A 23,644-nucleotide genomic window follows, 5' to 3' on the forward strand; every position below is an offset into this window, starting at 1 on the left:
AGTATGTTGTCTCTTTAGAGATGGGGCTGCTCCGTAGCGGAACAGATTCCATAGTCATCGGATGCCTGCTGTTTCACAAAGCAGACATTTATGGCTAATATCTGTTATCGGCGATAATAGCGTGATTGGCTATATTGCGAATGGAAGAAAAGTGCATTGTGTGCTACTCTGGGGAGGAGATCTTCGCATAACAACATTTTCACATTATTGGAATCGGGGCAATTAACTAATATGCAACAGGAGTGTAGAGAGGCTAAAAAGTTATTATCTAAGGCTTTAGGCTTTAGATAAAATAGCCGATGACCAGTATTGGCAAAAAAATAATGCTTTATATATAGAACAAGTGGTGAAGAATGAAGAGATAGCACTATGGTTTGTTTGTCTTCATGTAGATATTTTCAATTACGTTCGGCACTTTCTAGTATAAAGAATAAATCACTGTTGGAGATAGATATTTCTACCTCCTTAAATGAATTTCTAGGGAATTTATCACCATAAGGTTAGGATTGCACACTTGTATAAATTCTTACTTAAAGCACTATTTAATAAAACACAATCGCCAGGACAAAGGGTCTGGGGAGTGGATTGTCCAAGGATTCAATTAGAAGGATGGGGAAATATATTACTGAATTTGAGTTCAATATCACATAACTTTAATCACGTAGTAATCCAAATTAATATTTTACATAAATTGTATGTCACGCATATGTGGCTCAATAAATGTGGGTTAAGAGATAGCTCTAAGTGTTCTTTTGGGGGTGATCACTTACACATGCTCTGGTCTTGTCCAGAATTAAAAGAATACTGGTCTGCCGTTAGTAATTTTATTAATCAGAAATTGAGACTCCCGATTCCATTTTTGGTTGAATGTTGTATATTGAGTGATCTCTCTAAAGTAAATTCCCCTAAGTATAGGAAGATTGTTCTGAATAGAATATTGTTTTTGGCAAGACTTCTGATTACTCGAGTTTGGTTCTCACGAGATGTTCCAAATTTGAATACTTGGAAAAATTTGGTTAATAAGGTTAAAAACTATGAGAAGGTCCTATATAGGCTAAGAAACAGTCAGGAGAAGTGGACTAAGATATGGGAAGCTTGGAAGCCTTGATCCTTTTTTCGCACCCAAATTTATGTTTCCATTATTGCTTATTTGAGTAAAAAAGAAAAATGGGACTGCTACGTAGCCGAACAGATACCATAGTCATTGGATGCCTGCTGTTTCACAAATCAGACATTTATGGCTAATGTCTGTGATCGGCGATAACGCTGATCGCAGACATTTAACCTCTCACATACTTTGTTGAATTGCTTTCCCCGGGAGCGCTGCCTACAAGGGGCCTGAATGCTTTCCTGCACTATGATTGGGGAAGTCGTTTCTTGGCAGTGAAGGGCCAGAGCCTGCATAAGGCTACCATGTCTATTAATGCAGTACTGCATTGGAATATACTGAATTTCTCATACACTAATGCATTAAATCTAATGATTGCACTTTCAGGAAAGTAGCAAAAAAGTTTAAGAAAGTAAAAATAAAAAATAAATAAAATGAAGATAATATGTTTCACCATGTCTCTAAATGCTCAAAGTATGAAGGTGAACACCGTTACAAACAAGTAAATAAACAAAAAATGCCTGATTCTTAATTTTTTTGTTTGTTTATTTACTTCAAATTTTTTTATACAAAGTGATCAAAAGGGCACAAACACCCCAAAATGGTATCACTGAAAACTACTGTTCGCCCGAATCCATTACACAGCTCCGTAGTCATACATATAAAAACGCACCTATATATCCTCCCAAATACCTATATATATATAAACCTATATATCCTTCCAAAAAATTTATAAATAATACTCAAGATTATTAATGTAAAATTTAATACTTTAACACAAAAATCCACTAAAAAGTCATTAAAATAATGTGAAAAGAGACTACATGGTATACACATAATCCTAGTATATACACAATATAGTATAAAGCCTCATTCACATATCCATGTTTAAATCCGTGGAAAGGTGGTCAGTGACGCCTCCGTGAAGATTTCCGTGTTGGGTCCATGTGTCAGTTTTTTGCTGTCCGTGTGTCATCCGTGTTTCACTGATACTAAACAGCGGAAAAATAATTTTCAAAGCATCTTTTCCTAATGATCCATGAAATGCGAATGAAACACGGACGGCATCCGCATTGCATCCGTGGTTTTCATAGACTCATAGACTATAGTGAGTGTGATGGATCGATGAACACAGACAAAATAGATCATGTATCCGTGTTAAAAAAAAAAAAAAAAAGACGCACGGATTGTGATAAAACACTGATGTGTGGATACACACATTAGAATCGTGACTTGCGCTGTCCGTGCACGTGTAAATGAGGCTTTATTCATATATCATATACCTATAGGGTATATGATGCTGTAGCATAGAATTATGTGTTGTATACAGACTTTCATATATGACAAGTAAGTCTTATTAACATTATTGAAATAATAGTCAATTTAATTGTGCTTTACAGGTTGCTTCTGTATACAGTCAGCCTATGTAAAATTCAATATTATTTAGCAAATAAATTATATTAGCATAATTGAAATGGATAGCTAAAGTAAAAACATTATAATATGATTCAATTCATGTATAATTACCACTTCTCAAAACCTACAGCATGTTGAACTCCTCAGATTCCAATGTGTTTTGCATTTCGCCCCAACAGCTTCTTCTGGGGGCATGGGGGTAAAGTTATGAGGGTCAGAATATGAAAAGAAAATAATTTTTTTTTTCCCAAAGTGTTTTTTAAGTATTAAAACACAAGAAAAATTATATATTTGTGGTATCCCTGTAGTAGTCATATTGACTACCGCATAGTGAATGTCGTAAAAATAAAATCCATAAAACTATGGTGCAATTGTGTTTTTTTCCACTTCCACCCCATTTGGAATTTTTCTCAAGCTTCCCACTACATTGTATGCAATATGAAATGGTGCCATTAGAAAGAACAACTTGTCTCACTAATAAACAAGCCCTCGTATGTTTATGTGAACAGAAAAATAAATAAATTATGGCTTCGCGAAGGCAGGGAGTTGCTGTGTCCTCAAAGGGTTAACAATGAACCTTATTTTTTATTTATTTTTGCAAAAGAATACCTGGGTGCATCACATAACATTACACTGTATAACATTGCTTACTTTATATTTGTAATTGCCATTTTTGTCAAATATTGTAAATAAACATGCCGCCTTAATCACATAACTCTCATTGTTTCCATTGATGGTTAAATCACATGTGGAGAAAATACATTTTTAAATGAAAGGCTGTAACTACAGCTTTGACACCATTTGGTCTCGTTCGGCTGACACTCTCCTCTGTTAAACATGTGTTATGCATATCATCAGAAATCACATTTTGTTTTCTTTTTGTTTTTTGGAAGATAGTAATTTTGTTTTCAACCATTTGTTCTTCTATTAACCCATCATGCTCATCTGCAAACATTTGAGCATATGTGTATGCACCCAACAGAACATGTCAACTAGCACGCTGAGACACGTAGTCTGAACAGACATACGCTAAATGCTCTAGAAAGACAAGCATCCTATAGCCCAAACAAATAAGCGCAAAGTGGTAAACCAAAACATTGGACCATGTGTTCTATTTAAATTTGCATTTTTATTTTGAGATGTTGCTTCTACGATCAGCTGTTTCCAGGCAAAAGTCACATTGAGGGAAAAAATATAGGCAGCAATGTAAATGTGCAGCTGGTTTTAAAGGGGTTGTCCGGTTTCAGCGCTGAACCCGGACATATTCCCTTCTTCACCCAGGCAGCCCCTCTGAGTGGAGCATCGGTGCATAAAATGCTCCGATGCTCTCCCTTGCCCTGCATCGCACAGGAAAGGGTCAGTTTTGTTTAGATTTTTACACTTTTAGGCAGAGGCTTACGTCCAGCAGTGCCTAGATGATATCACCGGCACTAATGTCCGGGCTTTAGTGCTGCCCTAGGCTGTTTTACGGGCTAGGACAGCGCTAAAAACCCGGCCACTGGTGACATTGATATCGCCAGGCTCACTGCTAGGCGGAAGCCTCTGCCTAGCATTCCCATACAGAGACCCGATGCGTCACCAGATCTGCTAAAAAAAAAATTGCCCTATGCAATTAAGTGCAGGGCAAGGGAGAGCATCGAAGCATGAAATGCTCTGATGCTACACTCAAAGGGGCTGCCTGGGTGAAGAAGATGTTATGTTTGGGTTCAGCTCTGAACCCAGATAACCCCTTTAGTTTAATAGAATGATGTTGCAAAGATACAAAGAAAAATATTATATTGTTTTACAAAACCATACTGTTTCTATACTGTATAACTGGTAGGCAGTAACATTATGAGAGCATGGGTCAAACATCTAGAATCCCCAGCTATCTCAAAAATGCTAATGTCCCTTTGGAATTTTCCTTACACATCAGTAGTCCTGTCTACCCACTGTGCAGAGAAATGCAAGGAAGCTCCATTTAAGTGAATGGGATCGTTGGCGTTGTTGTCTACATAATGGGGTGATTAAAGCACTAATGTGCAAGGAAAACTGTAAAGCAGCCACATTGCTTAACTGCAGCTCCTTTTTTTTTCTGAGATACCTATCAAAAACTACCAGAACGCATCAAGAATAAATACATTTTATTAGCATAATTCATGGGTGACAATCCATACATAAAACCAAGTGCAGGGAAAAGTCTACATCCACAAGAGGAGACAAAAATGGTGATTCAATATATCTTCCACAAATAGACAATAATAAAGTGCATGTGCATAGTGAAAAATTCATCAAATCACATCAGATGTAATACAAAGAATCAATTACCCATTTTGTGTCTTCTCTGGGATCTGAGGATCAGATGGGGTTCCTGCAGTCAGACACCAAGCCATCAGGATTTTCTGACAGAGAGCAGATCAGAATTTATAGTTTCATCAATTATACCAAATCATCCAAGTCCTGCAAAAGCAAAGCAGTCCTAGACCATCACACCTCCACCATCATGTCTTTCTGTTCTCATGATGTTTTTATGGTGGAAATTAGTGTTAGAGTTGTTTGTTTTTAGCTTTACACGGGAAGGTGTAAACAGAAATTTATTACATTCCCTGTGTAAGTGTGTATACAGATACAGCTATCACTCACTGATAGTTATACATGGGGGAAGTGTTATTAGTTATTGATAGCATTCTCTGTGTAAATCTGTTTACAGAGATAGCAGTCAGTCACTGATAGTTGTACACGGGGGAGGTTCTAACAGTGCTTGATAGTATTTTCTGTGTAAGTGTATATACAGTGATAGCTGTCAGTCACTGATAGCTGTACACAGGGAAGGTGTTATAAATGAGTGATAGCATCCTTTGTGTAAGTTTGTATACATATATACGTCAGTCACTGATACACGGGGAGGTGTTATCAGTGATAGGATTATCTGTGTAAGTGTGTATATAGAAATAGATGTCAGTCAACGGGGGAGGTGTTATCAGTGATTGATTGAATTATCTGTGTGCAGATATCGAGATAGATGTCAGTCACTGATAGCTGTACACAAGGAAGGTGTTATCAGTGATTGATAGCATCCCCTGCATAAGTTTTTATACTTAGATACATGTCAGTCACTGATAGCTTTACACAGGGAGGTGTAAACAGAAATTAATTATATTCCCTGTGTAAGTGTATAGATATAGTGTTATCAGTGATTATTAGTGTTATCTGTGTAAGTGGGTATACCTAGCTGTCAGTCACTGATAGCTGTACACGGGGAGGTGTAATCAGTGATTAATAGCATTCTCTGTGTAAGTGTGTATACAGAGATAGCTGTCAGTCACTGATAGCTGTACACGGGGGAGGTGTTATAAATAATAGCATCCCTTGTGTAAGTGTGTATAAATATATACGTCAGTCACTGATAGCTGTTGACGGGGGAGGTGTTATCAGTGATTAATAGCATCCCCTGTGTAAGTTTGCATACGTAGATACATGTCAGTCACTGATAGCTTTACACAGGGAGGTGTAAACAGAAATTGATTACATTCCCTGTGTAAGTGTGTATACGGATATAGCTGTCTATCACTGATAGCTATACATGGGGAAGGTGTCATCTCAGTGATCAATAGCATTCTCTATGTAAGTGTGTATACAGAGATAACTCCAAGAAAAGCAATGGAGGCAGCATGTCCGGTAGAAAAGTCCCTTTAATGGGCACAGCCAAGTGAACAAACGTGCAGTAGTTGTGACGTTTCGGCCGCTTCACAGCCTTTATCAAACACAATGTGCAATCTAAAAGTACCTGTTTAAATACATTAAAACACACCCACTCACACTGGAGTGGCCAATAACACAGTGCAGGAGATGCTGATGTCATCAAGGATGCGCCCACAGGTGCTCCTACTAAGTGTCTCAATCCTCAATAAGCACCGTTGCCAGGGACGCCTAAGAGTCGAACCATCCCCGCCAATTGCATGCGATCGCTCCACACCACCACGTCCACAGCGCCAGCAGACAGAACCTGGATCGGGCTGCACGGTCATAAAGACTCACCAGCTTATCCCTTGCGTCTCCAGCCGAGACCCGGCCCTAATGACGTCATAGCTCCGCCCCTCCAACGTCCGTCCCACCCTGTGTTGCCAGAGACGCAACCAAGGTCTAACCCCGCCCCCTGCTGTGACGTGCGGAGTGGGACGACCGCATTCATGTCAGGGGTAAAGGATAGGACCCAACCCTATATGCCATACCGTGCCCTGATCCATGCGGGCCAGGAAATAAGTGAAAAATGTGCATAAAACAAATTACTATTAAAAAACACTACACAGAGAACCAGTTGCCATGGTCACTCAAACTTATACATTTGATACTGAGAATTCTAAATTCATTCCGAACGGTTGCAGGGCTCTCATTTCAAAGATCCACTTAAGTTCCTTCTTGCGCAGAATCCGATCTTTGTCCCCCCCACGTTTCAGAGGGCCGACAGAATCAATGATTCTAAAGCGTAGTTGGTTGACCGAGTGCCCACGCTCCAGGAAGTGTTTCGCCACCGGCTTGTCTATCTGGGCCCTACGGATGTTGCTCTTATGTGAGTTGATGCGCTCCCTGGCTTCCATTGTGGTTTCCCCAATGTAGATAAGGCCACATGGGCACGTGATCATGTATATCACGTCCCGTGACCTACATGTATAGAAGTTTTTTATCTTGTAGGGCTTGCCACTATAGGGATGGGCAAAGGTATCTCCCTTAAGCATATTGCCACAGTTACAACAACCAAGGCAGGGAAAGCATCCCAGCTTCCTTGGTGCCAGATACCTCTGCCCATCCCCCTGTGGCTCACCAACCTCCGTCCTCACCAATTTGTCACGCAGGTTGGTCCCTCTCTTATATGCCATCATGGGGAAACCCACAAACTCCTCCACCATGGGTAACCCTTTTTGCAGGATGTGCCACTCTTTGCGAATAATCCGTGCTATGTCGCCACTCTTGGCTCCGTACGTCGAGACAAACGGAATCCGTTTAGCGTCCCTCTCCTTCACCTTCCCCTGGAGCGTGGACTCCCGGTCAACCTCTCCCACTTTCAGCGAGATCTTCTCCACTAGTCGTCGTGGATACCCCCTCTCAAGGAATTTCCTCCCCATCTCCTCCACCCTCCTCCCAAAACGCTCCTCCCCCGATACCACCCGTCTCACCCTCAACATCTGACTCCAGGGTAACGACTCTACCATCCGTCGAGGGTGGTTACTCCTGAAATCTAACAGATTGTTCCTGTCCGTCGGTTTGTGGAAGATATCAGTTTCAATGCCTTCCTCCCTAATATGTACCATCACGTCCAAAAATTGAAGGGAAACCGTCGACATTGTCATGGTGAACCCCAACCCGGGCACCATGTTATTGAGGAACTCACAAAAGAGCTGTAGTTCACCTTGGGAACCTCCCCACACCACAAAAATGTCGTCGATGTAGCGCCACCAGCACCGGGCTCTCCCGAACAAGTCCGTTTGGTAAATGAGTCTGTCCTCCACCTCCGCCATAAACATGTTGGCGTACGTGGGCGCCACGTTCGAGCCCATGGCCACTCCACGCAATTGCTGGTAATAGGTGCTCCCAAAGCGGAAGTAGTTCCGCCTCAGGACCACCTCCAAGAGATGGAGGACAAACCCACGGCCGCCCGGGGAGAGTCCGGTGCTGGCCAGGGCCACATCGACGACATTCAATCCGTATGTGTGTTCTATGGAGGTGTATAGAGAGACTACATCGAAACTGACAAGAATGGGGTCAGTAGGTAGGCTCAGTTCTCTGAGCTTCAACAAAAAGTGGCTAGTGTCCCTGATGTAGGAGGGGGCGCTGGTGGCATGGACCCGCAACACCCTATCAAGAAATATAGCTATGTTGCTAAAGATTGATCCCCTGCCCGACACAATGGGCCGGCCCGGGGGATCAACCAAGCTTTTATGTATTTTGGGAAGCACATAGAACAGGGGAGTGACCGGGTGTTTAATCAGAAGACACTCCCTGACTTCCTTGTCGATGATACCCTCAACCAGGGCTTCACCGATAATCGCATGCAATTGGCGGGGATGGTTCGACTCTTAGGCGTCCCTGGCAACGGTGCGCATGCCAGGAGTGTTGTGATGACGTGAGAAGGTGGGGCGGAGTTGCCTGCGATCAGCTGGCTCTGGGTGAAGCGGCTGGTGACGCTGTTCCCTCTCTCCTGACATGCGCGCCAAGAGCCTAGGTACGCCGTGGTATATGTGTGCCCTGCAGGTATGTGGGATAATGTATCTGACATCTAGGATTGAGACACTTAGTAGGAGCACCTGTGGGCGCATCCTTGATGACATCAGCATCTCCTGCACTGTGTTATTGGCCACTCCAGTGTGAGTGAGTGTGTTTTAATGTATTTAAACAGGTACTTTTAGATTGCACATTGTGTTTGATAAAGGCTGTGAAGCGGCCGAAACGTCACAACTACTGCACGTTTGTTCACTTGGCTGTGCCCATTAAAGGGACTTTTCTACCGGACATGCTGCCTCCATTGCTTTTCTTGGACTTATCATGAGGTAGCCCTGATGAATCTTGGACTCCAGGTAGGCTGCTGCATTCCGGTTGACCTCAAGTTCTGGTGAGTGCGATTCCAACACATATTTTCATATCATTATACAGAGATAACTGTCAGTCACTGATAGTTGTATATGGGGGTTCTAATAATATTAGAAAAAGCAGAACTATAAATTTATTGCAAGTTTTACTGAATCTCTTTCGACAAAACTATGTCTCAATCAGCTCAGCTCCTCCTGCTTTATAACATGCTCTGTGTAGATTGCATTGCATATTGTGTTCGCAGGTCCTCTTTACATCATCATTTTTGTGTCTATTTGGGTTAAGTAGTTGGATGATCTGAAATATTCAAATGTTACAAATATGCACAAAGTAAAAAAAAATATATATAAAGGGGCAAATACTTTTTCATAGCACAGTATATGGTAAAATATTCTAGATTTTGCATTTTACTGACTTTATAGACAAAGCTGAAACTTTACTTTACCTCCCGGTACCAAACATTAAATTTTTACAGATATCAAAGGATGTAATGTGTTGAAATGAATACATAAAATTCTCATGATGCTTGTTGTCAACTGCTTTTACATGCCCCTACTGTGACCACTGAGCAGCCTTTTACCATTGACTAAAAGCTATCAAAATTCTTCATCAGCTTTGTATGGATTGCATAACTTGAAAAAATAAAAAACATCAAGCAATGACTGATAGACATGAAGTATTTTCCATCTTCTGCAGAATAACTGTAACATTTTCTACAATAATAAAACTCTATACTTGCTAAAGCCTGTGGGTGGACAAACATTTCAAATAATGCCTGGAAAGAACCAAGATTATGCAAAAGCTTTTTGCATAAGCTACATTGAAGATAAAATACAAATGAAGTAGGAGGCTGAGGCAGTGAAGGCATGTAAACAGCAACTTATTATTCCGCTCTTAGGTTTTACAAGTGCTGGATTAAAGAGGAATATACCAAGGACCACTTTGCCTTCTTGGGCGTACACCAAACTGATCTAGAGTGCACATGTACATTGAGACGTACTGTCATAAATTGTGTTGCAGTTTGTCAAGAGTTAAGAGAGACAAAGTACATTTTACTGAGTATATTTAAAATCAGCTTTAAAGGGAACCTGTCACCTGGTTTGGGGCCACTAAACCACTAGCATGCCATTATGAAGCTGTGATTTAGGATCCCAAACATGCTCATAGCAAACCCAACCAGCCCTGCAAAAGAAAGTCAAGGGAGCACCACTCATGAGGCAAAGTGAGATGGTGAACTTAGGCAGAGCTATGCTAGGACTGTAGGGGGCAGCAATTTAGCCTCCAGCCTTGCACTCCTGTATGGACTCATATGGATACTGCAAAGCCAGGTTGCAAATTGTTTGTAAATTACAGTTCATAATCATGTTTTTATTTTTCCTGCCCTCTGCACAGGAAAAAACATAATTCAAAAACATTAATTCATAATGTGCACAGCGCAAATCAGATGCTCAGCCTTTTCTGCAATCGGGGTTTTGAGGAGGGGATCTGATTTAAATTGACTGACCAGGAGTTTTTCACATGGTACTGTCAGTTTCCTTTCTGACTGAGCAGCCCCTTTAATTTTGGGATCTTTGTGATTCAAAGCATTATGTTGAGGGTGTGATGTGGGTCTTGGTCTTTAAAATAGGACAGGATGTATGTCTATAAAATTTTTGGGTCATCCATCATTTTTGGGTCAGTTGTCCTAGAAAAAAATTGAGTAGGATGTCAACCATGGACTGTGGTCTTGTCTGTATGTTTTCTTAGTGACTAGAAAGACTGGCAGGGCTGTCTAATTTATCATTTTCTATGCCAGTTTTTGGTGTAGAAAATAGTCAAAATCTGTGCCAGCAAGTTTGCTGGCGTAGATTTAGACAGGCTCTTGATACACCTAAGTTATGTATAGGCCGGTATCCACCGCCAGCGAAAGGGGTATTAATGCCCGTCTTAATAAATGACCCCCTTAATCCCTTAACACAAAATAATACACATAGTGGAAAATTTTTGCTGAAGTCAAGTCCCACAAATTTGCAGCAAAATCTAAATGTTGAGTTTTGCCATGGAACTTTTCCCAAATTTGACCAGAACACTTTCCCAGTTCAATCACATGCATGCATACTACTTCAGTAAAGCCAAGGACAGTACACCTCACTTCACGGTGCATGCAATGCATGTCAGGCACACGTGAAGTGTATAATTATTGGCTTCATCGGTAGTGTTGAAGGAATCAAAGCTCACAAAGTGGACTTTGATCTGAATTTCAGAAAAAAACTTGATTTGCTACAAAGTCAAATTTCCTCATGCTTCGTGGTAACTAATTAATTTCCCTGAAATGGCAGTAAAAAACCTTATCTATTTGAGCGTGAAGAGGCCGTATTGGCCATCTTGCTTGAAGATGCTGATGCCACTGCCATTTCACTGTGAGCTGAGCATAGGGAGAGACATGACAAGTGCTAGGGACAGTGTTGCTAAAAGTGTTGCTTAATTGTGGAATATTGGATATTGAGAGTGTAGGGAGAGTGCAGGGACAGTGTAGGAAGATCATAGGGGGATTTTTACACACTGTAGGGAGAGCATAAGGAGAGCATAGGGAGAATGCAAGGACAATGCAGGGACCGTAATATGTAGGGAAGCTGAAGGGACCCATAGAAGACAGCGCAGTTTGCATCAATCCCTGTGTAGGGCACAGAGCTAACTGAATAGTTCCCTCCTTGTTTAATAGATGAGCAATACTATTAGGCATTGATTTTCAAATTGGGGTGAATAAGCTGTCTAATTTTACTCTTATTGGGGTATCCACCTTGTTTACTAGATTTGACACGAAGTAAGCCAACCAATAGTTGTTGCAAAGTTAGACAAAAGTGTATAACCCTATATCAGATTTATCAATCAGCATTTGGCACAGAACAGAGAACAAGCAGACAGAATGTGAACAGAATTTGATGCTCAACCGTGAAAATGACACACAACTCAGAAAATATATAGCAGGGAAAATGAACACAACAGACTGAGGCACAAAGGCTTAATTCACACCCAGTAGCCAACACCAGGACTCTTATAACAGTGGCAACATGAACCGCCATTGAACACAATGGCCCTAATTCAAACCCCACAAGAAGCTGGTGTCTCCACGTACAGAACAATGGCTAAAGGTGAAAGGCCATTGGAACAGACAAAATTAGTAAATCTGCTCTTCAATTTAAAGTTTGTTGCAAACTGTGTAAATAATATGGTACTTCAGATTTCAGTAACAGGACAAGCATCTTCAGCTTATCAATGACAATTTGTTAATCAAGAGGTAATGTAACCACATTTTAAACAACCATATTTCATCACTAGTGTTGGGCGAGCATGCTCGACCAAACACTAGTTTGGCCCGACCATCGAGATGCTCCGCCAATCGTGGCGTTTGGCCAAATACCGTGTGTGCTCAAGCGTGATGCTCAAGTCTCCTCCCCGCATCACGCTTGTTGGCTTTTACGCAGCAAATAAACATGCAGATAAGTACTGCCATTCACTGTAATGCCGTAGCCATGTTGGCTGCTGGCATTACAGTGATTGGCTGGCCGGCACGTGTCATCGAGTGCTATATAGCATCCGATGACACGTGTTCGGCTCAGTATTAGTCAGGGAGAGCTGGAGAGCAGAAGGGAAACATAGTGTAGGGATTGAAATAGCAATATTTTAGTTTTTATACTTGTTTTAGACACAAAAGTCCTTTTATAGTTGTATCTGGCAGCAATATATTTTTTTAGCACAACCTGCGCTAAATAGCTTGCAATTGTTTGGCCGCTGCAGATAGCGGCATTATCTGCACTACATCTCCTGTCTAACGTGTGCGCAGCCTAAAAATATCTGTGATATCCAGTGTACTTTTCCCATAGATGGTGTCCGCTGTGGACAGTTACATTACCTGGGCTCCATCTCCTGTATAACGTTAGCATATACGAAGAGAAAGAGATTCTCATCATTTTACTAGTTGATATATGTGTTATATATATATATATATATATATATATATATATATATATATTATATTTTGATATAGGAATCAGGAACTGTCCCTTGTATTGATTGCACAGGGTCTACAGATACCTGCGCTACATTTCCTGTATAACGTTTGCGTATCCAAAATATCAGTGACATAACCTGTACTACGAGATGCAAGGTACAAAGGTCAGCCGTACATTCAGGGGGCAGACTCACATGGAGACTCGATATACAGCGATTAAACAGCCGGAAGAAGCGGTGCACACCGCGAAACGGCCGTCGCTGTATATCGAGTCTCCATGTGAGTCTGCCCCCTGTATGTACTCTGCAATAAAGATGTGAAGATTGACGGTGAGTGCGGTTGACCTTTGTACCTTGCATCTTGTTACTTACTTCAAGTACTGCACCCCGCTGTCATGGATAGTCGGAGGAGGCCAGATCTGGCTTCATGTCTTACTTTGCAGGGCTGCGCAGGACACCACTCTCGAAATCAGACCAGTGCGACCAGGTGAATGGTTGCATTGCAGCAGATAATGCTTTCAGTTGGTTAAGCACCACCCTGTCTTCCACAAAGTTCAGTCTCAGTAGCCAAGAGTCTGGTCAACAGAATCCTCACCTTGATACTCCTTCCACCCACCATAGAGAGTCTTGGCAAACAAGTGATCCCACACTCGGATATTCCGAGGAGTTATTTTCATCGCTTTTCCTTAATTTGGGCCTCTCGCCAAGCCCGCTTGAAGAGGGACATGAGGAGATCTTGTACCCTGATTCCCAAACTCTGGAGCATCCACAGTAGAAGATGACGGTGGGTTATGGAAATGAGTGTTTCACGAGGTGGATGATGATGATGATACACAGTTGCCAATGAGTCAACCACATTTAGTGTCTCAAGAGGTTCATGAGGAGGATGAGACACAGTTGTCAATAACTGAGGTTGATGTTAGGTCAACAAGTCAGGAGGACGACCAGAGTGAGCAAGTGAAAGAGGAGGTGCTGGACGATGAAGTCACTGACCCAACCTGGGAAGGTGGCAAGCCGAGCGAGGACAGCAGTACAGAGAGGGAGGGATCCGCATCACCACAACAGGCTGGAAGAGGCAGTAGGGTGGCAAAAGGGAGAAGGCGGGCCACACCAAACAGGCAGGCAACTGTTCCCTGGAGCACCCCCTTCTGGTAATCTCCCTTGCCAAGGGGTAGATGTTCTGCAGTCTGGCGCTTTTTTTAAAGGAAAGTGCGGACAATAAAAGAATTGTCATTTGCAAACTGGAAGAGGCAGTAGGGTGGCAAAAGGGAGAAGGCGGGCCACACCAAACTGGCAGGCAACTGTTCCCTGGAGCACCCCCTTCTGGTAATCTCCCTTGCCAAGGGGTAGATGTTCTGCAGTCTGGCGCTTTTTTTAAAGGAAAGTGCGGACAATAAAAAATTTGTCATTTGCAAACTGTGCCGTACCAAAATAAGCAGGGGGCGTGAACACTAGCAACCTCACCACCACCAGCATGATCCGCCACATGGCATCAAAGCACCCTAATAGGTGGGCCGAACACCTGGGTCCACAACTAGACACCTGGGTCCACAACCAGTGTCTTCTCTTTACACCACTCCCTCCTCTTCCCCTGTGTTACATGCTGGCCAATCCCTTGTCCAAGACGCAGGCCCGGATGCCTCCCGCCATACACCTGGACCTTCGCAAGCACCATCAGCTAGCACATCCACTTCTGTGTCACAGCTCAGCGTACAAATGTCTATACTCCATGCCTTTGAATGAAAGCGCAAATACCCAGCCACCCACCCACAGACCATAGTACTAATAGCGCACCTTTCCAAATTGCTGGCGATGGAAATGTTGCTATTTAAACTTGTGGACACTGAAGCTTTACGTGGCCTGATGGTGGCGGCTGTCCCGCGGTACTCTGTCCCCAGCCCCCAATATTTTTCACGGTGTGCAGTCCCAACCTTACACCAGCATGTGTCCCGTAACATCACCCGTGCCCTGACCAACGCAGTTATTGGGAAGGTCCACTTAACGACTGACACATGGACAAGTGCTTTGGGCCAGGGACACTGCATTTTCCTGACTGCACACTGGGTGAATGTTGTGGAGGCCGGGAGCGAGTCGTACCCTGGAATGGAATAGGTGCTACCGACGCCAAGGATTGCGGGCCCTACTTCCATAAGGGTTTCCACCAGCACCACCTTCCACCTCTGAATTATCATCTTACAGCTCCAGACAGACATCAGTCAGTAGCAGTGTAGCACTGTAGTGGGGAACTGGCAAGAGGCTATGCTTAAACTGTTCTGCTTAGGTGACAAACAGCACACCTCCGCAGAACTGTGGTGGGGATAAGGGACCAGACTGAGCTGTGGCTCTCGTCACTCAACCTAGAACCAGGCATGGTTGTGTCTGATAATGGCCGTAACTTGGTGGCAGCTTTGGAGCTCGGCAAACTCACACACATACCATGCCTAGCCCACGTGTTCAACATAGTGGTTCAGTGGTTTCTCAAAACCTACCTCAATTTGCCTGAGCTACTGGTGAAGGTGCAGCGTGTGTGCCCACTTCCGCAAGTCATCGACAGCTTCTGCCAGTTTGGCAATGCTGCAGCAGCACTTGGAATTGCCAGCTCACCGACTGTTGTGTAACGTGAGCATGCGCTGGAACTCCACGTTCCACATGTTGGTCAGGCTTTGTGAGCAGCATAGGGCAGTAGTGGAATACCAGCTGCAACATGGTCATCGCCTTTCCAGTCAGCTTCCGCTCTTCACAAGAGACGAGTGGGCATTGATGTCTGACCTCTGTGAGTTTTTACGCAACTTTTAGGAATCAACACAGATGGTAAACAGGGATAAAATCAGCATAACCATCCCACTTCTGTGTCTGCTCAAACGCTCACTGCTCACAATTGAGGCCAACGCTTTGCATGTGGAAATGGGGGAAGAAAGTACATAGGGTGATACCCAGACCACCCTCAGTTTGTCTTCTCAGCGCGAATTGGATGATGAGGAGGAGGAGGAGCAGGATACGGTTGCCTCTGCTACAGAGGGTAGTACCCATGGAAGCTTTATTCCATCTGTTCAGCGTGAATGGTTAGAAGAGAAGGAAGAGGATGAGGAGATTGAGAGTCATCCTCCTGATGAGGACAGAGAAGTCTTGCCTGTTGGGACTCTGGCACAAATAGCTGACTTCATGTTAGGCTGTCTTTCCCGTGATCCTCGCGTTGTATGCATTTTGGCCAACACTGATTACTGGTTGTTCACCCTTCTCGACCCCCGCTACAAAGAGAACTTCTCATCTCTAATTCCTGTTGTGGAGAGGATAAGCAAAATGGTGCAATACCAGAAGGTCCTTTTGGAAAAATTGCTCCAAAAATTTCCAGCTGACAACGCTGGCTGCAGAGTACGTAGTTCCTTGGCCAACCGAGGAGGGGAGATGAGTGGAACACACAGCAGTTCCAACAGAGGCATGGCAACAATCTCAAAGGCCTGGGACAGTTTTATGACACCCCACCAGCACCCTCAACCTGATGCTCGCCTAGTGTCACAAGGATGGAAACATTTTGGAAGATGGTGAAGGAGTACGCAGCAGACCATGTCAGTGTCCTCAGTTATCCCTGTGTGACTTACAGCTATTGGGTGTCCACGCTGGACACAGGGCACGAACTGGTGCTCTACGCCTTGGAGGTGCTGGCCTGTCCTGCCGCCAGCGTTTTGTTAGAGCGTGTATTTAGTGCTGCTGGGGGCATAATAACTGATTAGCGCATCCGCCTGTCAACTGAAAATGCTGAGCAGTTGACTCTTATAAAAATGAACAAGGCCTGGATTGCCCCTGACTTCTCTACTTCACCAGAGGATAGCGGCTAAACATAAAGTCACACTAAATGTGGCCTCTATGGTGTATTGAATACACTGTAGTCCCATGGACCCCTTTCACCATTCAAAAAGGTATATGCTTTAATCTCCCTTTTCTCATCCTCCTTCTTCTCCATCATATAAACATGCTTATTAGGCTGCCCTCGCTCCTAATGTTTTAGAGGGTCATCTCAGCAGCGGGCCCTCACCCATAATGTTTTTGAGGGTCACCAGCAGGCCCTCACCCATGTTTTGGGGGTCACCAACAGGCCCTAAACCATAATGTTTTAGAGGGTCAGCTCAGCAGCAGACCCTCACCCCTACATTTTCAGATGGTCAGCTCGGCAGCAGGCCCTTGCCCACAAATTTTTTTAGATGGTCAGCTCGGCAGCAGGCCCTCGCCCACAATTTTTTTTATATGTTCAGTTTGGCAGCAGGCCCTCGCCCACAATTTTTTTTAGATGGACAGCTCGACAGCAGGCCCTCGCCCAAAATGTTTTAGATGGTCAGCTCGGCAGCAAGCCCTCACCCATAATGTCTTAGATGGTAAGCTCGGCCGCAAACCCTCGCCCACAATTTTCTTTAGATGGTCAGCTCAGCAGCAGGCCCTCGTCCATAATGTTTTAGATGGTCAGCTTGGCAGCAGGCGCTCACCTATAATGTTTTAGATGGTCAGCTTGGCAGCAGGCCCTCACCTATAATGTTTTAGATGGTCAGCTTGGCAGCAGGCCCTCGCCCACAAAATGTTTTAGATGGTCAGCTCGGCAGCAGACCCTCGCCCACAACATTTTTTAGATGGTCAGCTCGGCAGCAAGCCCTCGTCCACAATTTTTTTTAGATGGTCAGCTCAGCAGCAGGACCTCGCCCATAATGTTTTAGGTGGTCAGCTCGGCAGCAGGCCCTCGCCTACAATTTTGTTTAGATGGTCAGCTCGGCAGCAGGCCCTCGCCCACAAAATTATTTAGATGGTCAGCTCGGCAGCAGGCCCTCGCCCACAAGATTATTTAGATGGTCAGCTCAGCAGCAGGCCCTCGCCCACAACATTTTTTAGTTAGTCAGCTCGGCAGTAGGCCCTCACTCCTAATGTTTTAGATGGTCAGCTCAGCAGCAGACCCTTACCCCTAATGTTTTTGATGATCAGATCAGCAGCAAGCCCTCACCCCTAATGTTTTAGAGGGTCACCAGCAGGCCCTTGCTCCTATTGTTTTTGAGGATCACCAGCAGGCCAGCAATCATAATTTTTCAAGGGTGTGTATGATTCCCTCCTTTATGTGTAATAAAGGGTGTATTGGAGTGCCGGTTCCTTGTAATTTTTGGCAACCCTTTCTCTTAGTGCATAGGCTTTAGGAGTCCCACTACCTGAACAATTGTACCACAATGTGAATGAGGCCCTCCTTTATGTGATATACAGGTTGTATCGAAGTGCCTCTTCTTCCTTGTAATTTTTGGCAGCACTTGCACTTTATATACAAGTTAATATACAGAAAAGAATGGTATTGTGCGTATTATTGTCAGTCTGTAAAAGTGGCATACTATTTGGACAACATTATTCCCAGCAGCTACCTTGGAGTCCAACATGCATCCAGACATTCCCCCCTATGCTGTTCCCGAACCAGTTCAGTGGTGTTTCCATTAATTTCTGACCTTTTACTATGACCCAGACACCCTCCCCTCTTCAGAGCAGGGGGTGTCTGGTTTAATGCTCGGGTTCTCCCGTTGACTTCCATTGTGCTCGGGTGCTCAGTGGAGCACCCAAACATCCCGAGGCGTTCTAATTGAGCACCCGAGCACTTTGGTGCTCGACCAACACTGTTCATCACCACTACTGTAGCAGCAAACTGTCATATACTACTGAACACATCATCAGAAACATTATCTCTCCTAAATAACCAGAGCTATTTTTATGGCAAGTTTCATGTATAACACATAGAGTCATTAGCCAGCAGTGCAGCATGTCTATTACAAAAGGTCAAGTAGCTAGTTATTATTATTCCAGACCCTCTTTAGCTAAGTAGCATAGAAGAGTGTTATTCTGAAGAATACTATACTCACATATTTGAGTCTTGATATATAGCACAAAATTGGACAATAGCGGATATGTGATACATTCATTGCCTGCACAGTATAGTAAATAGTTTAATTGGCATTACTTAGTTTTATGCAAAAACTATTAGATATTAAATTCTTGGACTTTTATTTTCTAGCTAATGTTTTTCATAAACGTTGTCTACAAATATATTCTTCCACATGTTATTCATCTACTTCTCATTATAATTGTACCTCTAAACAGTCTGTAACCCACAGGCTCTCTTTCTGTAGGCTATTTGTGATGGCCAAAAAATAGCGATGAGCGAATTTCTTGAAATTTTATTCACATTTGATTCACCCAAATCGGTCATGTGAGCCTCTGTGGTCCAAATTTTTTTTCACTTTTTGTGGCAAATGCCTTCTGAGGTCACTTGATGCTTAGCCGTCATAATTTTTGTTTTCTGATCTAATGATCTTCTGATGCCATTTTGAGAAATTACCTCAACAATTTGGATTCAGATTTGACCTGAATTGTTGAAAAATTTGAGTCAAACTTGCTTTACTTAGAATTGTTTTAATTATTGTGGAATCTTTAAAGCAGTTGTAGCCAAAGCTTTTTCATTTCAGATCTACTTTTCAGATTGCACAATGCTCCAGTGAGAGCCGCCACAGATAGTTACCATATGCATTCTATATGCATAGCAGGGCCGTAACTATAGGGGAAGCAGGGGAAGCGGCTGCTTTGGGGCCCTGACCTAGAAGGGGCCCATCCAGGAGGAGGAGGACTAAAAGATTTTGTCAGGGCCACCTTAACAGTATTACACAATAAAATTATATAAAGTGGCAGTATAGACAGTGTATAAAACGGATGGAACAGCTGCCGGCCCTGGTTTGAAAGAGCGATATTTACTAGCCACAGAAATGGGGGCGGCATGAAAGGAAGGGGTTGGGAAAAAATTACTGGGGGAGGGGGGCCCCATTCAAAAATTTGCTGTGGGGCCTAGTCATTTCTACACCACTGATGCATAGCTATGCTGTTCCCCCCTCTGCCTTGTCTATACTAGACTGTTATAATGTATGAAAGATATGAAATCCGTGACAGCTAAAAGGTTCTGGCTGAGCCTCACAATCCTCTATGATGAGTTTTGTACACTGAAACATAAATCAGCTGTTTTTCTACACGTCTGTATATGAGCAAAACTATATAAATGCCCTCTAATGGTAGTTTGGATTTGAGGCCTCTATGTGCAGTATATTGTGATCTACTTTTTGCCACCACAGTTCCTTTTTCTTTTAGGTCTTCTGAAATTAATAAAATCACCTAATGAAACATGTGGTTCTAAATTGTATATATTTCTTTTGTCACATTTCACCATTTCCACTAAATCTTTTTTAATGTTGTTACTACATTGAATTAAAGCAGTTTTCTGGGTCAGTGATTTTGATGACCTATCCTCAAGATAGGTCAGCAATATTAGATTGATGGTCGAGTCTGACACCCGACACCCCCCACTGCTCCCTGCAGCATCTGGAGCCAAAACTAACTCTCTGCAAGCACAGCTCTATGTAAAGTGTAGTGGCCATTTTGGGTTACTGAAGCTCAGCTCCTATTCACTTAAATGGGTGAAGGTCTTTGCCTCAAACCCTCTATACTGTAGTCTCACAGGATAGATTTTTATCTTTCCTTCCTCTTGACTACAGTGTTGCTGTCATGTTAAGGTTGCAATTAGGTTAAAATTTTTGTTAAATCAAGTATAAAATAAAAAAATATACACTTATGTATTTTTGACTGTAAACTCACAATGGAAGAGTGAATTATCCATCTATGCTTGAAAAAGAGAAATAAGAAGGAAGCAGAGCTTTATATTTTATGCAAGTGTATACGTACTATGAAATCAACTAGCCTTCTTCATGGGTATGGCTGGATTTCTAAAATGTATATATAGGGAGTATAGCACATTACCTGTAGAATCATACTGTACAGGAAAAATACATTTCCTGTTATTTTTTTTCAGATCAACTTGAAAATATCTATTGTATCTAGTTGTCTTTTCACAAATTGCCTTATGCTACTTTTTTAAGTTTAACTGCTTTTTTTTATATATTAATCACATTTTGTATTACAGCGGAAAAGGGAAATGAAGACTTCTATTCAAAAAGGAGACACCTTGCAGAACTTGCAGCAAAAGGAAGCCTTCCTTTACATCCTGTCCGTGTGGAACAAGAGAGGTCCTATAGTCCTGAAGGTGGTACTCTTGGTGGCACAATGAGTGGCACTTTAGGTGGCACTCTCAGTGGCTCAATTGGAGGCACTCATGGTGGCTCAATAGGAGGCACCCATGGTGGCTCAATGGGTGGGACACTTGGTGGAACAATGGGTGGAACCCTTGGCAGTGGTACGCTGGGTGGCACTCTCAGTGGTGGTACATTAGGTGGCACACTGAAATTAAATGGACAGAAATCCAAAGCCACCAAAATACATAATCATCCACTGGCCTCATCGTACACTCATGACTATAAAACCTGGGACCACTCTGAGCATTCCCTGCGGAGGCAGGCCTATGCAGCCAAGAAGCATTGCCCGGTGGAGTCAGTAAATGAACAGATGGCATCTCAAAATCAGCACTATGTTCCTTCACAGCCATACTTTGTAACAAACAGCAAAACAGAAGTAACTGTCTGAAATATAAAAAGCTAACCCTCGTGGAACCAAACACCACTATAGGTATGGAAATGGAGGTCCCTGTATGCTGAAGATTGTGAACAGCAGATTGTGTTTTTCATGTCCAGCAATACTGTAGAGGAAAGCAATTAGGGACTCCATTTTTTACTTCACAATGAAGGTTAAGAAAAAACTGTTGCCTATGCTTTTCTAAAAAAAACACTAAATAAACTAGAGATTTGAATTTTATGATATGGAGTAGCACAACAGAGCCTTCATCTCTGCAAAAATTAACATGGTCGCTCTTAATTGCTGAAGAGGATGTAATGACGTGAACGTTACAGGGGCCAATATTTTTGTAAAAGAAAACAAAAAAATGGAAAATGTTATGAGAGTGATTATTTTCATTATCATCTCTTTGCACATCTGTGAAAATCCATCTGAACCAAGGCCTTTCCATCTATAAGAAGCAAAAAACAAATGGTGAAGAACCTCAATAAGACTGTTACATAAAAAGGGAATGGAGCCTTTCTTATTGATGGAAAGTTCTGAGCTATTATAAAAAATGACTATTTTACATAATAAGACATGAAAAACTTTCAGCAAAAAAGACAAGACAATAAGAGTTTTTGCATTTGAAAAGACAGTTTGGAAGATAGAAAAATCAATATGTTCTTCCTTTCCGTATATTCCACAGTTAGGCGGTTGGGGGAAGTATTCAGTCTATGTTTGCCTATTTACACTTGCTTATGACTGGAAAAAATACTAAGTGGGCGGTGCCTTTAATGTATTTCTATTGTTCAATGAAAAGTCTTGTTTGATCCTTTATCTTTTTGCTTAATTTCTTACTGGGTACTAGTCTTTACTTTGTAACACGGTTCAAAGTGTGTTCTTCTTAAGTTATGTTGTGTATATCTGCTAAATATATTTGCAGTGTTTTAGGTTTGTTTTGTTTTTTTCTGTTAGATGGAAATGTTTGACTTTGTTTTTATTTTTTATTCTGGATCAACAACAAAAAAAAAGAAAAATGACATATAGTTTACCTCTTTGGGTCTTTATGTGAACGTTTTGCTTCTAAATGCATGAGGCTGCCACATCTGATATTTCAGCATACAGTTATCCTTTGGATATTCAATCATACACTAACAAATCAAAAATGTAAATCACAGCTGATAAATTATATTCCCTGCATTTGCTAAAACACTGCTACTGAAAAGGTAGCTTATTATAAAAATTTGTGTTGTGCTACCAAATAATAAAAATGCTTTATCCCATTAGATCAACTTGCACCATTGGTGTTTAGAACATTTGTGCATTTGGGCATAAATGTGCCTTAAATTTTTTAGATATCAAAGTTGTCCATACAGTTTTTCCCAGTAATTTTATATAAAGATACATCATTCAAAAAGACTTGAGGGGTGACCCTATGTTTATTTTCCAAAAGTATCAATAATGTAAAAAAAATCTAAAAATATTACAAAACTTCAAGCCTCTTTACACAAAGCAACAAACTCCAAATAATTATATTTTTATTTTAGAGATGAGAAAATTTCTTAAATTTACAAATCCAGACTGATTTGGTAGAATCTGCAGAACGATTCGATTTGAGTGCAAAAATAATTCAACCTGAATCAGTCTCAAGTTTCTCTGCTTTAGATTCTACCAAATTGAATCACGCAACTTTTTTAGTTCATTAGGATCAGAACTTTTTGAAAAAGTAAGGTTGAATTTCCAAATTTTCAAATTGATTTGCTCATGTCCATTCAATGACTTTTGTGAACCATAATATTTTTTTTTTACATCTATGGAAAGTTAACAAAGTTTAGTCTAAATTTTTGACAGGATGAACAGTGTTTTTATTGTTCATTGTTGGTTATACACACTTGCATAAGACAATTGCCATTGCAAATGCAGAGTCACATAGTTATTATGGGTCAAAAATACTTACTGTATGTCCATCAACTTCTACCAAGTGATGGGAAATAATGTGAATAAAAGGAAGGGATATAAGAAAAGTAATGTTTATTATTGTTCTTATCTGAAGGATAATTG

The 23,644-nt window shown here is 42.0% G+C and overlaps 1 protein-coding gene across 1 annotated transcript in view; it reads left to right on the top strand.

Moving 5' to 3' along the window:
* The window catches only part of SHISA9 (shisa family member 9), a 431,043-nt gene extending 409,342 nt beyond the window's left edge, over positions 1 to 21,701 (top strand). The window contains exons 4-5 of the mRNA XM_044304803.1: positions 21,057 to 21,176; positions 21,363 to 21,701. Coding sequence (XP_044160738.1) covers positions 21,057 to 21,176; positions 21,363 to 21,613 — 371 coding nt within the window. The 3' untranslated portion in view covers positions 21,614 to 21,701. The remainder of the gene's footprint in view (positions 1 to 21,056; positions 21,177 to 21,362) is intronic.
* Positions 21,702 to 23,644: the final 1,943 nt, after the last annotated feature.

Source organism: Bufo gargarizans, chromosome 8 (assembly GCF_014858855.1).
Source record: "Bufo gargarizans isolate SCDJY-AF-19 chromosome 8, ASM1485885v1, whole genome shotgun sequence".
Classification (NCBI taxonomy): Eukaryota; Metazoa; Chordata; class Amphibia; order Anura; family Bufonidae; genus Bufo; species Bufo gargarizans.